General features: G+C 39.4%; 2 protein-coding genes across 3 annotated transcripts in view; both read right to left on the bottom strand.

The window, feature by feature from the left end:
- LOC131954115 (guanine nucleotide-binding protein G(q) subunit alpha) overlaps positions 1-6411 on the bottom strand; it is a 29691-nt gene extending 23280 nt beyond the window's left edge. The window contains exons 1-2 of one of the 2 annotated variants that reach the window (XM_059317644.1): positions 6329-6411; positions 1520-1852 (exon numbers count right to left, since the gene is read on the bottom strand). In XM_059317644.1, the coding sequence (XP_059173627.1) occupies positions 1520-1637 (118 nt within the window). In that variant the 5' untranslated portion in view covers positions 1638-1852; positions 6329-6411. Of the gene's footprint in view, positions 1-1519; positions 1853-6222 lie in introns of both variants that reach the window. The other variant, XM_059317643.1, reaches the window with a different exon arrangement.
- The window catches only part of LOC131954116 (uncharacterized), a 245497-nt gene that overhangs the window by 11308 nt on the left and 216126 nt on the right, over positions 1-18063 (bottom strand). The gene's annotated exons all lie outside the window — the stretch shown is intronic.

Genomic DNA, 18063 nt, shown 5'->3' on the forward strand with positions numbered 1-18063 from the left:
CAGCAGTACATGTTTAAGCTTGCGATATTATAAACTAATTTTCTAAAAAAATGTTATAAAACTTATAATACACCGGTATTTTTATTTCAAATTGTTTTTTTTTAAACATTAATTGCTTAGACAACCCCTTTGACTGAAGATTTTAAAACAAGGGAGGTAGTCTGTCCAACGGGATACATTTTAACCGTAAAAGTTACTTCCCTTGTCTATTATAATTCGTCTCTGTTGGCATGCATCCATTGGCACTACACGTAGGCTTTACACACTTTGTTATTTCGTTGGAAGATTTTAAATAGTAGGCTATGGCCAAGCACTTAGTGAATTTTTCTTAATGTATAAACACCTATGATAACCTTAGTTAAAGGGGATGACTCCAAGGAATTGATAATGATATGCTGTCTTGATGTTTGTGATATGTAATGTGTTTGTTTGATACAAGTATGTACAAGATGTATGATCACATGTTTAAAACTGGACCAGTACTGGACATCTCATTGTGATAATGGATGGTGAGAACAACACACAGCAAACTGGTTGAGTCACAAGTAAACAGCTGATTGGTTAACATAAATTCCACTGAATCACTCCCTGCCATACCCCCCCCCCCCTTCCCTAGGAGAAAATGAACAGCTTTTTATTTTAATAACAAAAAATATTATTGTTTAGAGTATAGCAAGGTAATACAGTAATACCAATTTTTATGGCCTTTATAATTATTATTTTAGCCATACAAATACAGTTATTTATGTAGTTTTAGCCATACAGTACAACAAACATTTATGACATACATAATTTTAACCTAAAACATTTATGGCTTATTACATAATTTTAGCCATACAAATATTCATATCCTACATAATTTTAGCCATAAGACTATTTATGGCCTACATAATTTTAACCATAAGAATATTTATGGCCTACATGATTTTAGCCATAAGAATATTTATGGCCTACATAATTTTAGCCATAAGAATATTTATGGCCTACATAATTTTAGCCATAAGAATATTTATGGCCTACATTATTTTAGCCATAAGAATATTTATGGCTTACATAATTTTAGCCATGCAAAATTCAAATATTTATGGCCAACATAATTTTAGCCCTACAAAATTCAAATATTTATGACCTACATAAATTTAGGCATAGGAATATTTATGACCTACATAGTTTTAGCTTTAAAAATACACAAACATTTAGTTAGGCATATGGCCTAGACAATTCTAGCAATATAGCAATACAAACATTTATGGCTAATTCTGCGTGTTGCTACAGATTATGACTACATTAGCCTAGTTAGTAGTTTCTGTAAAACTACATGAACCCACCACCTAAAACATAATCGCATAGCCTAACTAACTAACTAGACTAGAGTTGATACATAACAAAATTAATACATATTCTAGATCTAGATCAGCTAGATTGCTAGAAGTATAGTCCTACTACATTATATATTTGGCATACAAAGGCCTAGGGTCTGCAGAAATGTGACAACAAAATTGTTATCTTATGTACTTACCCAAGAGAAGAAGTTTGAGCTCCTTCCGTGCATTGCTTTTATCCTTTCGTAGCTGTTTTTCGATCTCTTGATTGATTCGCTTCTGCTCCTTGAGATCGTCGGACAAACAACAAGCCATGTTGGCTGTTTGTAACTAGCTGGGGGTGTATCCTATGCAACAATCCAGACAACAAGGGGGGTCTGTCTCGTGCGCCCCTCGTCAATAGATCAACGCGAGTCTACACATAGAGTTTCCACAAGCAACATCCGACAAGTTTTTAAACAACACACTACAATGTCTGCCGCACGCCGCTACTGGTGTCTCTGCTGTCTGCGGGAAAACCCGAACGCATACTACACGGAGGAAGATAATAAAGCAAGCTGCTATTAATTAAATTCTAAGTCCTACAGTAGATCACAATAGCTGGCAACACCTTTTGGTACGCAGTAAATATTTGATCGTCTAAGTTTGCCTTCGTTTGTAAGAAGTTTTGATACGCCAGACATTGACTGTAATATTCACTTGACAAAAGTATTGTGGAGATAGCGATATATATTTTACTTATCATCTCTTTCCAATTAGGAGTGTGTAAGTGTGCGCGGGGGGGGGGGGGGGGGGGGGTACGAGGGAGAGGGGGAAATCGCCAGGGAAAGGAAAATTGAAGTTAAACTACTTATTAAAACTAATAATAAGACGAAGTCCGAAATAAGATTTTAAAAGACAACCAGCTTTTAGATATTGTTGAAAAATGTGTTAGCACGCATTTTTTAAACGCCAAGTGGCTACACACTGACCTACATCTGTTTAATGATGGCTACACACTGACCTACATCTGTGTAATGATGGCTACACACTGACCTACATCTGTGTAATGATGGCTACACACTGACCTACATCTGTGTAATGATGGCTACACACTGACCTACATCTGTGTAATGATAGCTTGTGTGTAATATGTGTATTGAGTGTCACTTGTGTAATGTGTCACTTGATGTGTAATGAGAAATATGTGTCACATGCTGTAAGGGTCACTTGTGTGTATTATGTGTGTATTATGTGTGCCTTGTGTGTATTGTGTGCCTTGTGTGAATTATGTGTGACTTGTGTGAATTATGTGTGACTTGTGTGTAATATGTGTCACTAGTGTGTAATATGTGTCACTTGTGTGTATTATGTGTCACTTGTGTGTATTATGTGTCACTAGTGTGTATTGTGTGTCATTTGTGTGTATTATGTGTAACTTGTGTGCAATGTTGCATGAATTTGACAAGTGTAATGTATATACTTTGATGTCGCATGAATTTGACAAGTGTAATGTATATACTTTGATGTCGCATGAATTTGACAAGTGTAATGTATATAATTTGATGTTGCATGAATTTGACAAGTGTAATGTATATAATTCGATGTGTATGAAACGTGTCAAGAATGACTGCTGATGTGTATGTGTGACACTGTGTGCTATGTATAAAGTTAATGAGAGGAACTACTGTGTCTCAATTTGATAAAATGGATGTGTCTTGTGCCACTAACTTTTGGTCCTACAGATTTCTATCTTACAGGTACATCTGAATGTAATCTTAATTTGTTTAATTTATTTTTTAAATTGCCTCTGGTCCAAGGGTGATACATGCTGTATATTGTCTGCTCCTTACCCCCCCCCCCCCCCCCCCCCCACAAACACAAAGTAGCAGACAAGACTTTAGGGCGGGGCTATCAGACTGTTTATGGGTGTGTCACAATGGATTTATTCTAAGTCCTCACCAAATATTTATCATTAGCAGAAGAAAGGGGAGGGGCTGGTGATCACGAATGGGAAAAAACCTGTGACCTTTTACTGTGAATAAATTAGCATTGCTTACACTTACAGCGAATACTTTTTGTGGGTGTAATAATTGCTGTTATCTGTCATACATTAAACGGTTGTTGGATACGGATGTTGAAACTATAGCTACTGTAGGAAATGTGGATGTTAGACAGCTACTGTAGGAAATGTGGATGTTGAAACTATAGCTACTGTAGGAAATGTGGATGTTAGACAGCTACTGTAGGAAATGTGGATGTTAGAACTAGAGCTACTGTAGGAAATGTGGATGTTAGAACTAGAGCTACTGTAGGAAATGTGGATGTTAGAACTAGAGCCACTGTAGGAAATGTGGATGTTAGAACTAGAGCTACTGTAGGAAATGTGGATGTTAGAACTAGAGCTACTGTAGGAAATGTGGATGTTAGAACTAGAGCTACTGTAGGAAATGTGGATGTTAGAACTAGAGCTACTGTAGGAAATGTGGATGTTAGAACTAGAGCTACTGTAGGAAATGTGGATGTTAGAACTAGAGCTACTGTAGGAAATGTGGATGTTAGAACTAGAGCTACTGTAGGAAATGTGGATGTTAGAACTAGAGCTACTGTAGGAAATGTGGCTGTTAGACCAACAGCTATTGTTGGCGTGTAAACTATGTTAAAACGGCTGGTCATCAGGCCAACGACCTTGAGCAGAGAACTGGGCCAAAGTGTGTGCATGTGTGCCACTGCTTTAAATTGTTGCTCCCCTTCAGTGTGAGCTCAACGGTCAAAGGTCAAGCGATTAACCGCCACACCGAGTACAGACAGTGGTGAACTGTGTCAGTGTGTGGAGCTACTGGCGTGTGTGTGTGTGTGTCTACTAGCGAGTGTGTGTGGGTCTACTGGCGGGTGTGTGTGTGTCTAGTGGCGAGTGTGTGTGTGTCTAGTGGCGAGTGTGTGTGGGTCTACTGGCGAGTGTGTGTGGGTCTAGTGGCGAGTGTGTGTGGGTCTACTGGGGAGTGTGTGTGGGTCTACTGGCGAGTGTGTGTGGGTCTACTGGCGAGTGTGTGTGGGTCTACTGGCGAGTGTGTGGGTCTACTGGCGAGTGTGTGGGTCTACTGGCGAGTGTGTGGGTCTACTGGCGAGTGTGTGTGGGTCTACTGGCGAGTGTGTGTGGGTCTACTGGCGAGTGTGTGTGGGTCTACTGGCGAGTGTGTGTGGGTCTACTGGCGAGTGTGTGGGTCTACTGGCGAGTGTGTGGGTCTAGTGGCGAGTGTGTGGGTCTACTGGCGAGTGTGTGTGGGTCTACTGGCGAGTGTGTGTGGGTCTAGTGGCGAGTGTGTGTGGGTCTACTGGCGAGTGTGTGTGGGTCTACTGGCGAGTGTGTGTGGGTCTACTGGCGAGTGTGTGTGGGTCTAGTGGCGAGTGTGTGTGGGTCTACTGGCGAGTGTGTGTGGGTCTAGTGGCGAGTGTGTGTGGGTCTACTGGCGAGTGTGTGTGGGTCTAGTGGCGAGTGTGTGTGGGTCTACTGGGGAGTGTGTGGGTCTACTGGCGAGTGTGTGTGGGTCTAGTGGCGAGTGTGTGTGGGTCTACTGGCGAGTGTGTAAAATTACTGTCTGCACAATGTCCTCCCTCCCCCATTCTCCCCTAGGAAAGTGACAGTGGAAGATCCCGAAGAGATATTTTAACCAGCAACATTTTTTTCTAATATGGAAACGAATAGGCCCTAAAATCGTCGTCGTATTTTCGTAATACACTTAAAAGCTATTTATAAATAGTGGGTAATTTTGACCACACTTTACATATCCATCCATGTATGCCGAAGTCACTGACAGAGTTTCTTCCTGGCGAAAATATATACTTTTAACAGTGTCCGCCCCCCCTCCCCCCCCCCCCCCGAAGAAAGTTTACCGCCCCCCCCCCCCAAGATTTCAAGTGCCCCCCCCCCCCCCCCGGAGAAAAAAGTCTGGAAGAAACACTGGTCACTGAAACAGATGAACCCTACTTCATCTGCCCCGTGTGTCATGTGAACTGGACGAATGGGAAAGGATTATAAATGGATTTCTTTATCTTGTAGCCTACCAAATTATTTAGAACTAGGCACAAGGTATATTAAAACTATTAGGTTAAGGCATTTAGATCTACTTGTAGTTATATTGTAAAAAACGTAAAACAAGAACGAGCAAAAGAGTTTTTTTTTAAACAACTTTCAAGCACAACTCCACGAACCTGCTAATCCCATCTGTGGTGAAAATATAACGCATACCCCATTGTCATAATACCACAATCCTAGCCCTACCCCACTGTCCTAAACATTACCACCCCTACCCCAGTGCCCTAACCACCACACCACCCCCACTGCCCTAACCATCACCCCCCCCCCCCCCCCCCACCGCCCTACCCTAACAGCACAGCCGTCTGTGTCCAAGTTTCAGCCATACACTAGCCTAGGATCTTACGTCGATAAAGTCGAGCGAAAAAAAATAGTTGGGCCGGTGTTAGGTCTGACAATACGAGGCTACAGTTGACTAGTTCCACCAGCACACATACCCCACCAGCACACATACCCCACCAACACACATACCCCACCAACAGACGATACAGGCAAATCTTACATCTTAAGGCCAGTACGTCTGTCAGTTGTGCAGGGGGTCTAGCTTCACCAACATTCGTGTTACACAATTTCGGCTGACACAAGATGCTGGCCACTGACCAACGCTTCGATAAGCCTAGGCGCTTGCAGACGATTGACACACGGAATAGACTAGCCCACGGCTAAGCAATAATACCACACAGTTAGATTAAGCACAGCCAGTTAGCACAAACTAGATCTAACAAAAACAGATTAATAATATTAAAATATAAAATCGAAGTTCTCCGTGTACAAGCATAGGCCTAGCTAAGACATTTTTTTTTATACAAAATCAATTAAACGTACCGAATTTTCCCCTAAATCTGTCCCAGCACAACACAGGCGACAGGCCACATTTAGGCCGAATAAGAATGAAATGCTAGAAATCCGAACAATCCAACGCTTCCATTACCTGCATTCAATCCCTCGACCCTTCGCTCAATGTGCGCTGTTGATAAAATGACACGACGGAAGGCGTGTCGTCGGGCCAGCACTGAGCGATTTTCTTCCTATGACGAGAACGAGGGCGAAACGTTGCATATTCAATAGACAATGGTTCTCACCAGCCTACGTCAGGCTCGGATCAATATCCGCGCTCGGCGGGTCTGTTAGATTCTACGGCCAAGCTCTGCAGTCGGTGAGTCAGGGACGAAAATAGATGATTACAGTTTAGACTGTTTTTGAAAATATATTGTGGATTTCCAAGTTGGGTAAAAATGTCCAGGCTAGTAGGGAGGTTCCATCTGCCCCGGGTAACGTGTCGTATCAGTCCAGATCAACTTGGGTCGATACCAGGGGCTGAGTAATTTTTACATCTCTCAGTGGTAGGAGAGGTCTTTGTTGTAAGCGGTTCCCGGTCTGTGGGCTAGATGCTTAGCGAGGGGTTTTGAGGGGTATAACTAGCAGGTTTAGCAAGCGAGTTTTGAGGGGTATAGCTAGCAGGTTTAGCGAGGGGGTTTTGAGGGGTATAGCTAGCAGGTTTAGCGGGGGGGGGGGGGGATTTTATGGGTATAGCTAGCAGGTTTAACGAGGGTTTTTTGGGGGGGGGGTATAGCTAGCAGGTTTAGCGAGGGATTTTTAGGGGTATAGCTAGCAGGTTTAGCGAGGGGGGTTTTATGGGTATAGCTAGCAGGTTTAGCGAGGGGGGATTTTATGGGTATAGCTAGCAGGTTTAGCGAGGGATTTTTAGGGGTATAGCTACCAGGTTTAGCAAGAGTTTTTTTAGGGGTATAGCTAGATCTTGTAGGATTAGCGAGGAAGTTTTGAGGGGCATAGCTTGCAGGTTTAGCGGTGGTTTTTAAGGGGTATAGCTAGTATACCTAGTATAACAAGTAGATTTATTGTGAGGGGACGGCCTTGGTCAAATGGTAGACCGTTTGACTGTTAACCTGAGTTCGAATCCTCAGGCAGGAGTGCATGGGATGTCGCTGAGTTCAACCAGCTCTAATAGGTACCTGACTCGTGTAAGGGAAGGCAAAGGCAGCTGGGCAAAGTGCATACTACACTATCCCTTCATATGCCTAGGTCACTGAAACTGTACTTCACTTGTCAATGAGCCGTAAGTTTTGAACATGTTTAGTGTTGGGACAAGAACATGTTCAGTGTTGGGTGGGGACAAGAACATGTTCAGTGTTGGGTTTGGACAAGAACATGTTCAGTGTTGGGTTTGGACAAGAACATGTTCAGTGTTGGGTTGGGACAAGAACATGTTCAGTGTTGGGTTTGGACAAGAACATGTTCAGTGTTGGGACAAGAACATGTTCAGTGTTGGGTTGGGACAAGAACATGTTCAGTGTTTGAACAAGAACATGTTCAGTGTTGGGACAAGAACATGTTCAGTGTTGGGACAAGAACATGTTCAGTGTTTGGACAAGAACATGTTCAGTGTTGGGACAAGAACATGTTCAGCGTTGGGTTGGGACAAGAACATGTTCAGTGTTGGGACAAGAACATGTTCAGTGTTTGGACAAGAACATGTTCAGTGTTGGGACAAGAACATGTTCAGCGTTGGGTTGGGACAAGAACATGTTCAGTATTGGGACAAGAACATGTTCAGTATTGGGACAAGAACATGTTCAGTGTTGAGACAAGAACATGTTCAGTGTTGGGTTGGGACAAGAACATGTTCAGTGTTGGGTTGGGACAAGAACATGTTCAGTGTTGAGACAAGAACATGTTCAGTGTTGGGTTGGGACAAGAACATGTTCAGTGTTGGGTTGGGACAAGAACATGTTCAGTGTTGGGTTGGGACAAGAACATGTTCAGTGTTGGGTTGGGACAGGAACATGTTCAGTGTTTGAACAAGAACATGTTCAGTGTTGGGTTGGGACAAGAACAAGTTCAGTGTTGGGTTGGGACAAGAACATGTTCAGTGTTGGGACAAGAACATGTTCAGTGTTGGGACAAGAACATGTTCAGTGTTGGGACAAGAACATGTTCAGTGTTGGGACAAGAACATGTACAGTGTTGGGACAAGAACATGTTCAGTGTTGGGACAAGAACATGTTCAGTGTTGGGACAAGAACATGTTCAGTGTTGGGACAAGAACATGTTCAGTGTTGGGACAAGAACATGTTCTGTGTTGGGACAAGAACATGTTCTGTATTGGGTTGGGACAAGAACATGTTCAGTGTTGGGACAAGAACATGTTCAGTGTTGGGTTGGGACAAGACTGAATTCAGTGTTGGTATAAGAACATGTTGAGTGTTGGAATAAGAACATGTTGAGTGTTGGAATAAGAACATGTTGAGTGTTGGAATAAGAACATGTTGAGTGTTGGGACTAGAACATGTTGAGTGTTGGGACTAGAACATGTTGAGTGTTGGGACTAGAACATGTTGAGTGTTGGGACTAAAACATGTTGAGTGTCGGGACAAGAACATGTTGAGTGTTGGGACTAGAACATGTTGAGTGTTGGGACAAGAACATGTTGAGTGTTGGGACTAGAACATGTTGAGTGTTGGGACTAGAACATGTTGAGTGTCGGGACAAGAACATGTTGAGTGTTGGGACTAGAACATGTTGAGTGTTGGGACTAGAACATGTTGAGTGTCGGGACAAGAACATGTTGAGTGTTGGGTTGGGACAAGAACATGTTCAGTGTTAGGTTGGGACAAGAACATGTTGAGTGTTGGAATAAGAACATGTTGAATGTTGGAATAAGAACATGTTGAGTGTTGGAATAAGAACATCTTGAGTGTTGGAATAAGAACATGTTGAGTGTTGGAATAAGAACATGTTGAGTGCATGAACCTAACGTCCACACAGATGTCACAAGGTCGCCAGCTTGAAGCAACTTGTCACACAAACGTCTGAACGTCTTTTGTCTACAACTCTAGCACTGGCATAAACTTCCACACCTCTTGGCTGACACGTTCATTGTGTGCAGTATAAAGATTTGACTTCAAATTTAGCTCTACGTTAGGTCTGGCATCCTATCACACCATTGGTCAGAAGAAATGGTAGGTTAAAATTAAATGTAATGAAATCAGTTGTTACTTTTTGTTAGAAGTAAGTATATAAACGAGGTGTTGACAAAAATGTTTAACATCACTTGGATTTAGCTAAGAGGTCCAGAACCGGTGTATGTACCTAGAGGTCGAGTATAGATGTTTGTAAGATTGGTGAAGATTTGTAGTGTGATTGTGTTTACTGCTCCAGTATAGATGTTTGTAAGATTGGTGAAGATTTGTAGTGTGATTGTGTTTACTGCTCCAGTATAGATGTTTGTAAGATGGGTGAAGATTTGTCGTGTGATTGTGTTTACTGCTCCAGTAAGATTGGTGAATATTTGTAGTGTGATTGTGTTTACTGCTCCAGTAAGATTGGTGAAGATTTGTGTGATTGTATCTACTGCTCCAGTAAGGGGTCATCCATTTATGACGTCCACACGCGGGGGGGGGGGGGGTGGTTCGAAAAAACTGACTTTTGTGGACGCATATGGACTTATATAAGGAAAAAAGTGGATTTTTGTGGACGGGGGGGGGGGGCGGGTCCAAAATTCAAAAAAATTGTAGACGTCATAAATGGATGACCCCTAAGATTGGTGAAGATTTGTGTGATTGTATCTACTGCTCCAGTAAGATTGGTGAAGATTTGTGTGATTGTATCTACTGCTCCAGTAAGATTGGTGAAGATTTGTGTGATTGTATCTACTGCTCCAGTAAGATTGGTGAAGATTTGTAGTGTGAGTGTGTTTACTGCTCCAGTATAGATGCTTGTTAGATTAGTGAAGATTTGTAGTGTGATTGTAAATTAGCTCCGACATAGGTGATTGTTATTATTGTACCTAGAGTGAAAACAGAAATTGTAACATGATTGAACGTGGTTTTAACTTCCCCTGCAGTACAAAACATCTAGAAGTCTTAGCAAATCTTGAACAACTAAACATTAGGCAAATCTTGAACAACTAAACATTAGGAAAATCTTGAACAACTAAACATTAGGCAAATCTTGAACAACTAAACATTAGGCAAATCTTGAACAACTAAACATTAGGCAAATCTTGAACAACTAAACATTAGGCAAATATTGAACAACTAAACATTACGGTTGATTGCACTACCGATTGTTTTTTAAAACACACAAAAAGATTTTCAGATAAATTTCAGATTCCAAGATCACATTTGTATTTGTTGAGGGATACGTTGACTTTCTTTGGCTTTAAAGCATTTACCTGATGGGGTGTGTGTGTCTTTTTTACTTTCTCGTATATACGAAGTATAGAGAAAGTATTGTAATCGTGCACAAAAATCACTTGAAATTTTAACAATTTTCACCGTATTACACCTCAGTCCTTTATCACATCCGAAGTATAGAGGACTTATTTTAATCGGGCAAAAATTATCAATCCAGATTTATCAAAATTAAGAGGTTTTATGCGTAAACCAGTCTGAAAAACAGGGCTTTGCAATTCTGTCCGTATGTCTGTGTGTGTGTCAGTGTGTAAACACGATTACTTGAGTACCGTTACAGCTAGGTTGATGAAATTTCATATATAAGTATTTTATCAAAATCGTAGATCCGTATCAACTTTTGAGCGATTTCCGATAACCGAAAGTGGTACTTTTTCTACTTTGAATTTTTAAAAATCCTATAACTTGAGTACTATTTCAGGTAGATAAATGAATTTTCACATGTAAGTAAAAGATCTAATTCTCTACCTTCTATCAAATTTTGAGTAATTTCCGTTGACCGGAAGTAGTAATTTACGCTACTTCCAATTTCTCAAAAACTAATGTAAATTTTTAAAGTACTAATAACATAGCGCACAATTATGCACATTTTGTTTTGGCGTTCGCTTGGTGCGCAATTCTTTTTTCTACGAGATTCTATTCTATTTTTAAAAGTTTAAGTAATTAAAAATCATGTCTATATTCCGAGTTATATAAGAATATTCGAGAAAGTTTAGGGGAGAACACTCCCGGTTTATTCTCGATTATTATTTGTAGTGAACGCATATGAAGAAGGACTATAGCCACACACACACAAAAACTTGTCAAAAAAAGATATATTTTTAGACACTAAAATATCAACTGATATTCTGTGAAAAACAATTTCTAGCTGCGTGGGTGTAGACAAAGTCTAACTAATCGACTCTTGCACAAGTCTCGCCGACTCTCGCCAACTCTTGCACAAGTCTCGCCGAGTCTCGCTAACTCTTGCTCAAGTCTCGCCAACTCTTGCTCAAGTCTCGCCGACTCTTGCTCAAGTCTCGCCAACTCTTGCGCAAGTCTCTCTGACTTGCTCAAGTCTCGCCAACTCTTGCTCAAGTCTCTCTGACTTGCTCAAGTCTCGCCAACTCTTGCTCAAGTCTCGCCAACTCTTGCTCAAGTCTCGCCAACTCTTGCTCAAGTCTCGCCAACTCTTGCTCAAGTCTCGCCAACTCTTGCTCAAGTCTCTCTGACTTGCTCAAGTCTCGCCAACTCTTGCACAAGTCTCGCTGACTCTCGCCAACTCTTGCTCAAGTCTCGCCGACTCTTGCTCAAGTCTCGCCAACTCTTGATCAAGTCTCGCCGACTCTTGCTCAAGTCTCGCCAACTCTTGCACAAGTCTCGCTGACTCTCGCCAACTCTTGCTCAAGTCTCGCCAACTCTTGCACAAGTCTCGCCAACTCTTGCTCAAGTCTCGCCGACTCTTGCTCAAGTCTCGCCAACTCTTGCACAAGTCTCGCTGACTCTCGCCAACTCTTGCACAAGTCTCGCCGACTCTTGCTCAAGTCTCGCCAACTCTTGCACAAGTCTCGCTGACTCTCGCCAACTCTTGCACAAGTCTCGCCAACTCTCGCTAACTCTTGCTCAAGTCTCGCCAACTCTTGTCAAGTCTCGCCAACTCTTGCACAAGTCTCGCCGACTCTTGCTCAAGTCTCGCCAACTCTTGCACAAGTCTCGCCGACTCTCGCCAACTCTTGCACAAGTCTCGCCGACTCTCGCTAACTCTTGCTCAAGTCTCGCCAACTCTTGCACAAGTCTCGCCAACTCTTGCACAAGTCTCGCCAACTCTTGCTCAAGTCTCGTCAACGTTTGCACAAGTCTCGCCAACTCTTGCACAAGTCTCGCCAACTCTTGCTCAAGTCTCGTCAACGTTTGCACAAGTCTCGCCAACTCTTGCTCAAGTCTCGCCAACTCTTGCTCAAGTCTCGCCAACTCTTGCACAAGTCTCGCTGACTCTCGCCAACTCTTGCACAAGTCTCGCCGACTCTTGCTCAAGTCTCGCCAACTCTTGCACAAGTCTCGCTGACTCTCGCCAACTCTTGCACAAGTCTCGCCAACTCTCGCTAACTCTTGCTCAAGTCTCGCCAACTCTTGTCAAGTCTCGCCAACTCTTGCACAAGTCTCGCCGACTCTTGCTCAAGTCTCGCCAACTCTTGCACAAGTCTCGCCGACTCTCGCCAACTCTTGCACAAGTCTCGCCGACTCTCGCTAACTCTTGCTCAAGTCTCGCCAACTCTTGCACAAGTCTCGCCAACTCTTGCACAAGTCTCGCCAACTCTTGCTCAAGTCTCGTCAACGTTTGCACAAGTCTCGCCAACTCTTGCACAAGTCTCGCCAACTCTTGCTCAAGTCTCGTCAACGTTTGCACAAGTCTCGCCAACTCTTGCTCAAGTCTCGCCAACTCTTGCTCAAGTCTCGCCAACTCTTGCTCAAGTCTCGCCGACTCTCGCCAACTCTTGCTCAAGTCTTGCCGACTCTTGCACAAGTCTCGCCGATTCTCGCCAACTCTTGCTCAAGTCTCGCCAACTCTCGCTCATGCCTGACTCGCCTACTTTAGTGTGAGCCTGGGCGTGTGAGTGACGTATGCTGTATTGAACGGTTCTCAAGATGTTGCCTCCCTAGACCAGGTGCCATCCACGACTTGAGCCTGTCTTCCCCCTGATGCCAGTAACATGACTGAGCTGGCTGTTTGCCCATGTATCGACAACGTTTATGACAAACTCCACTTAATTATTTCGTCAATAGGTGCACGGTAAATCCTAAAACAAATACAGCAGCTCCATAAAATCAAGACTGATCCAAGTACCCTATACCATGAAAGTGTTTTGTTTCATTAGAGCAAGATGAGCTTATAACTAACTGCAAAGAGACTATTGATCTAAGTCTCATTTATTATTCACTGCAGTTGGGTTGTTTTAGCTCTGTTTATCGAAAGCGCTGCTTTCTTTTTCAGTCTGCAGCAAAGCGTGTATTGATCAAAAGGGTTAGGGTTAAGTTTATTAACGTCCATAGTTTTAGGTTTATTAACTTTCATAGTTTTAGGTTTATTAACGTCCATAGTTTTAGGTTTATTAACTTTCATAGTTTTAGGTTTATTAAAGTCCATAGTTTTAGGTTTATTAACTTCCATAGATTTAGGTTTATTAACTTTTAGAGTGTTAGGTTTATTAACTTTCATAGTTTTATCTTTATTAACTTTCATAGTTTCATGTTTATTAACTTTCATAGTTTTAGGTTTATTAACTTTCATAGTTTCATGTTTATTAACTTTCATAGTTTTAGGTTTATTAACTTTCATAGTTTTAGGTTTATTAAATTTCATAGTTTTAGGTTCATCAACTTCCATAATTTTAGGTTTATTAACTTACATAGTTTTAGGTTTATTAACGTTCATAGTTTTAGGTTTATTAACTTTCAATAGTTTTATCTTTATTAACTTACATAGTTTTAGGTTTATTAACTTTCATAGTTTTAGGTTTATTAACTTTCATAGTTTTATCTTTATTAACTTACATAGTTTTAGGTTTATTAACGTTCATAGTTTTAGGTTTATTAACTTTCAATAGTTTTATCTTTATTAACTTTCATAGTTTCATGTTTATTAACTTTCATAGTTTTAGGTTTATTAACTTCCATAATTTTAGGTTTATTAACTTCCATAGTTTTAGATTTATTAAATTCCATAGTTTTAGGTTTATAATTTCCATAGTTTTAGGTTTATTAACTTTCATAGTTTTATCTTTATTAACTTTCATAGTTTTATCTGTATTAACTTTCATAGTTTCATGTTTATTAATTTTCATAGTTTTAGGTTTATTAGTTTCGATAGTTTTAGGTTTATTTACTTCCATAGTTTTAGCTTTTATACTTCTATAGATTTATCAACTTCCATAGTTTTAGGTTTATTAATTTCCATAGTTTTAGTTTTATTAACTTGCATAGTTTTAGGTTTATAATTTCCATAGTTTTAGGTTTATTAACTTTCATATTTTTATCTTTATTAACTTACAGAGTTTTAGGTTTATTAACTTTCATAGTTTTAGGTTTATTAATTTCGATAGTTTTAGGTTTATTTATGATTGTATTTTGCATATTTTTTTGACGCAGGTCTTTCGTTTGTCGGCTTTTTCTCAGTCGTGTTGTCGTTGTTTTGCGTCGATGACAGTCTTTGTACCGTGTCAGCTTTCTGTTTTGATCCTAGGCTTTGTTATGTAATACGTGTGATAATTTGGGCAATAAAGGTGGTTGAATTATTGTTGTGATTCGTTGAGGACAGCAAGTCCCTTTTACTTTGTCTATATGCCATTACACGTTAATTTAGAGTTTTAAAAAACACGATAAAGACAGAGACGGTTGGAACATTCTTTTAAATTCGATTAATATTATATCTAACGGAATTAAAACCTACATAATTCAAACTAAATATTTTTACGTGTGTGATAAATATTACTATACGTATACAACCTACGCAAATATCTAAATGTTTACATTGCATTTAATTAATCGTAATTTGATTTTGACTTTCTGAATATTTAATACATACAAGTATTAACAAATTCCATGTAAATACACTTTGTGCTTTATTTTTCCAGTGATTCTTTGCCTGTAACTTTTTTCTGTGCTTTCTTTTCCTGTGTTTTTTTCTTGTAACTTTCTTCTTTAATCGAAATAAACAGTAATCTCTTACCATTATTGCACAGCTAATTTCATCAATCCAATAGCATTAAGAAAACATTATGAAAGCCTTGTAAAAAACAATTTTAGTTAAGTAGGTCTGATTCTGGGAAGCTTTGTGTATATCTATCTATCTATCTATCTATCTATCTATCTATCTATCTATCTATCTATCTATCTATCTATCTATCTATCTATCTATCTATCTATCTATCTATCTATCTATCTATCTATCTATCTATCTATCTATCTATCTATCTATCTATCTATCTATCTATCTATCTATCTATCTATCTATCTATCTATATCTATCTATCTATCTATATATATATATATATATATATATATATATATATATATATATATATATATAGGCCTAAATTTATTTATTTATTTATTTGTGTGTGTATAATGATGTGGGGCATATAATTAACATTGTATATCGTACACATGAACACAGGATCATTTTTTACCATTCCCCGAAACTACATGACGTTAAACAACATTCCCATTGACCACCCTACACAATGGCATCACTGGGTCTGGTGACACCCGTTGCCGCACTTCGTGATGTTACCCCTCCCCCGAAAAACAAAATATATATATATATTATATATACACACACACACACACATATATATATATATATATATATATATATATATATATATATATATATATATATATATATATATATATATATCGGCCTAAATAGGCCTATAATATTCCCATGGACCACCCCACATCTAATATAACATTCCCATGGACCACCCCACATCTGATAAGCCTACAGCATTTAAGATTCCACGTCACTACCAACCATTAAAATTCTTGGGATTTTACAACTCAATAGAGGTTGTCATATCAGTTTAGAGCAAAATGTATTTTTCTCAGATTCTGTACATGATAACTGTTGTATGTCGGTTGTTCTTTTATGCATGTTGTATGCCACATTTTATGTATATATTGTTGTATTCAAATGTCTTTTGTTGCATATCGTATGTCACAGTTTGAATGTCACATGTCATACTTACTATGTTGTGTTCGAGAGTAATATGCCAAATAGCTAGTATCAAATGACATGTGGTGTTTGTATGCTGTCTTCTTGTAAAATGTCACAATTTTCATGTTGTACATCATATAACACGATGTATGTCATATTTTGTATGTCACTTGTCATTTAAATAAACACAATTTATCACAATTCTACTCCCAGCTCGCGTATCAACAATGTGACGCTGCATGTACGTTAATTTGCCAATCTGCACAGTTTAGGAAGTGGATCGATTTCACAGAAAGGCCAACTGTGAATAGTTAATGTCCATAAAGGACCTGTATACGGTACGATCAATCGCGTCCAACGTCCTCTTGTGTGGGGATATTTAGAGCAAATCATGGACAGTTTCGTTATACCATGGACAAATAAATCAAAACTTTATAGATATTTATGTTTTCGAAATCTTAAATCATGTATGGCGGTTCATTGGGCACGTGAAGAAGAGCTCATCCATTTCTATGACCTCGGCATATGAAGGGATAGTGTGGTCAGCACAATGCCCAGCCGATTTGACTTCCCCTAACGTGTGTCAGGTACCATCAAAGCTTGGGCTGAACTTGGAATTCGAGAGTTTCCGGTGAGCAGACGTATGTTTAACCAATCAGCTAGCCGTCTCATTAGCATGGGTGATGTTGTAGATATAGTCATTTGGTAAGACAGGAAAACGTTCGTCAGAAAAGCACCTATAGAATAACACATTCTACCTACTTCAGTACACACAACACTAGACACAGCAAAAATGTAATAACCACAACAAACACACTAGAAAGCAAAAACTCAATATATGATGATGACGATGAAAAAAAGAAATGCAAAAAAAACAAAAAAAAACCACATCACAATAAAAACACAATATTGACCCAAATGTACTCCCACAATAACTCAACATAACACAACAAAACTCTACAACCCATAAAAAATTCGACAAAAAAAACCCTCGATTCAACATCATCCAATGTAACACGATACAGGACGATATGACCAACACTAATACAAAATGTATAACTCATTTTTTTATAAAAGTCACCATGAAAGCTTTACTTCCGTTTGTCATCCACCCACCATTTGCTTCCCAGCGTCCTTACGCCTAGGACCAACACCCAAACATGCCACGCCCATATGTCATTACATACAAACCAAGCCAGCTTCTCACAATACGGTCTAACTAAAGTACTCAATACCATATCGTTCTGAAACTATGCGATACTACACACTATTTCTAACGTCCATTCAGAAAGTAAGTCTTACATATTTCTTTTAAGCATTTTTTTCCACTTGTTACCCATCCTCCATAATCAAGGGAAGTAGTAAATGTAAACAAAAATAATGGGAGGAAAGGAAAAAAGCGAATTTTTATTTAAATTATAAACTCTGTTAATGGTTACAAATTTCTTAAGAAACAATTAAAGATTTCAAGTCACAAAAGCTTTGAGTGATTGTAAAACTCCCTTGGATATTGCTAACATTCTCTGTCGTAGACTAACCCCTTCATTTCTGGTGTTAGATTTCTATCTTGGATATATATATATATATATATATATATATATATATATATATATATATATATATATATATATATATATATATATTGACATTCTATTTAATAGATCTCTGTAATTTTTAATAGGTTGATTTAATTAGATTCCGAACCTTTTCATTAATTTTGTGAAAATATGATATTCGTCCAATATGATAGAAAACTTT

The sequence above is a fragment of the Physella acuta genome, unplaced genomic scaffold (genome assembly GCF_028476545.2).
Source record: "Physella acuta isolate Inbredline_101_S28 unplaced genomic scaffold, ASM2847654v3 ptg000973l, whole genome shotgun sequence".
In the NCBI taxonomy this organism is placed as follows: Eukaryota; Metazoa; Mollusca; class Gastropoda; family Physidae; genus Physella; species Physella acuta.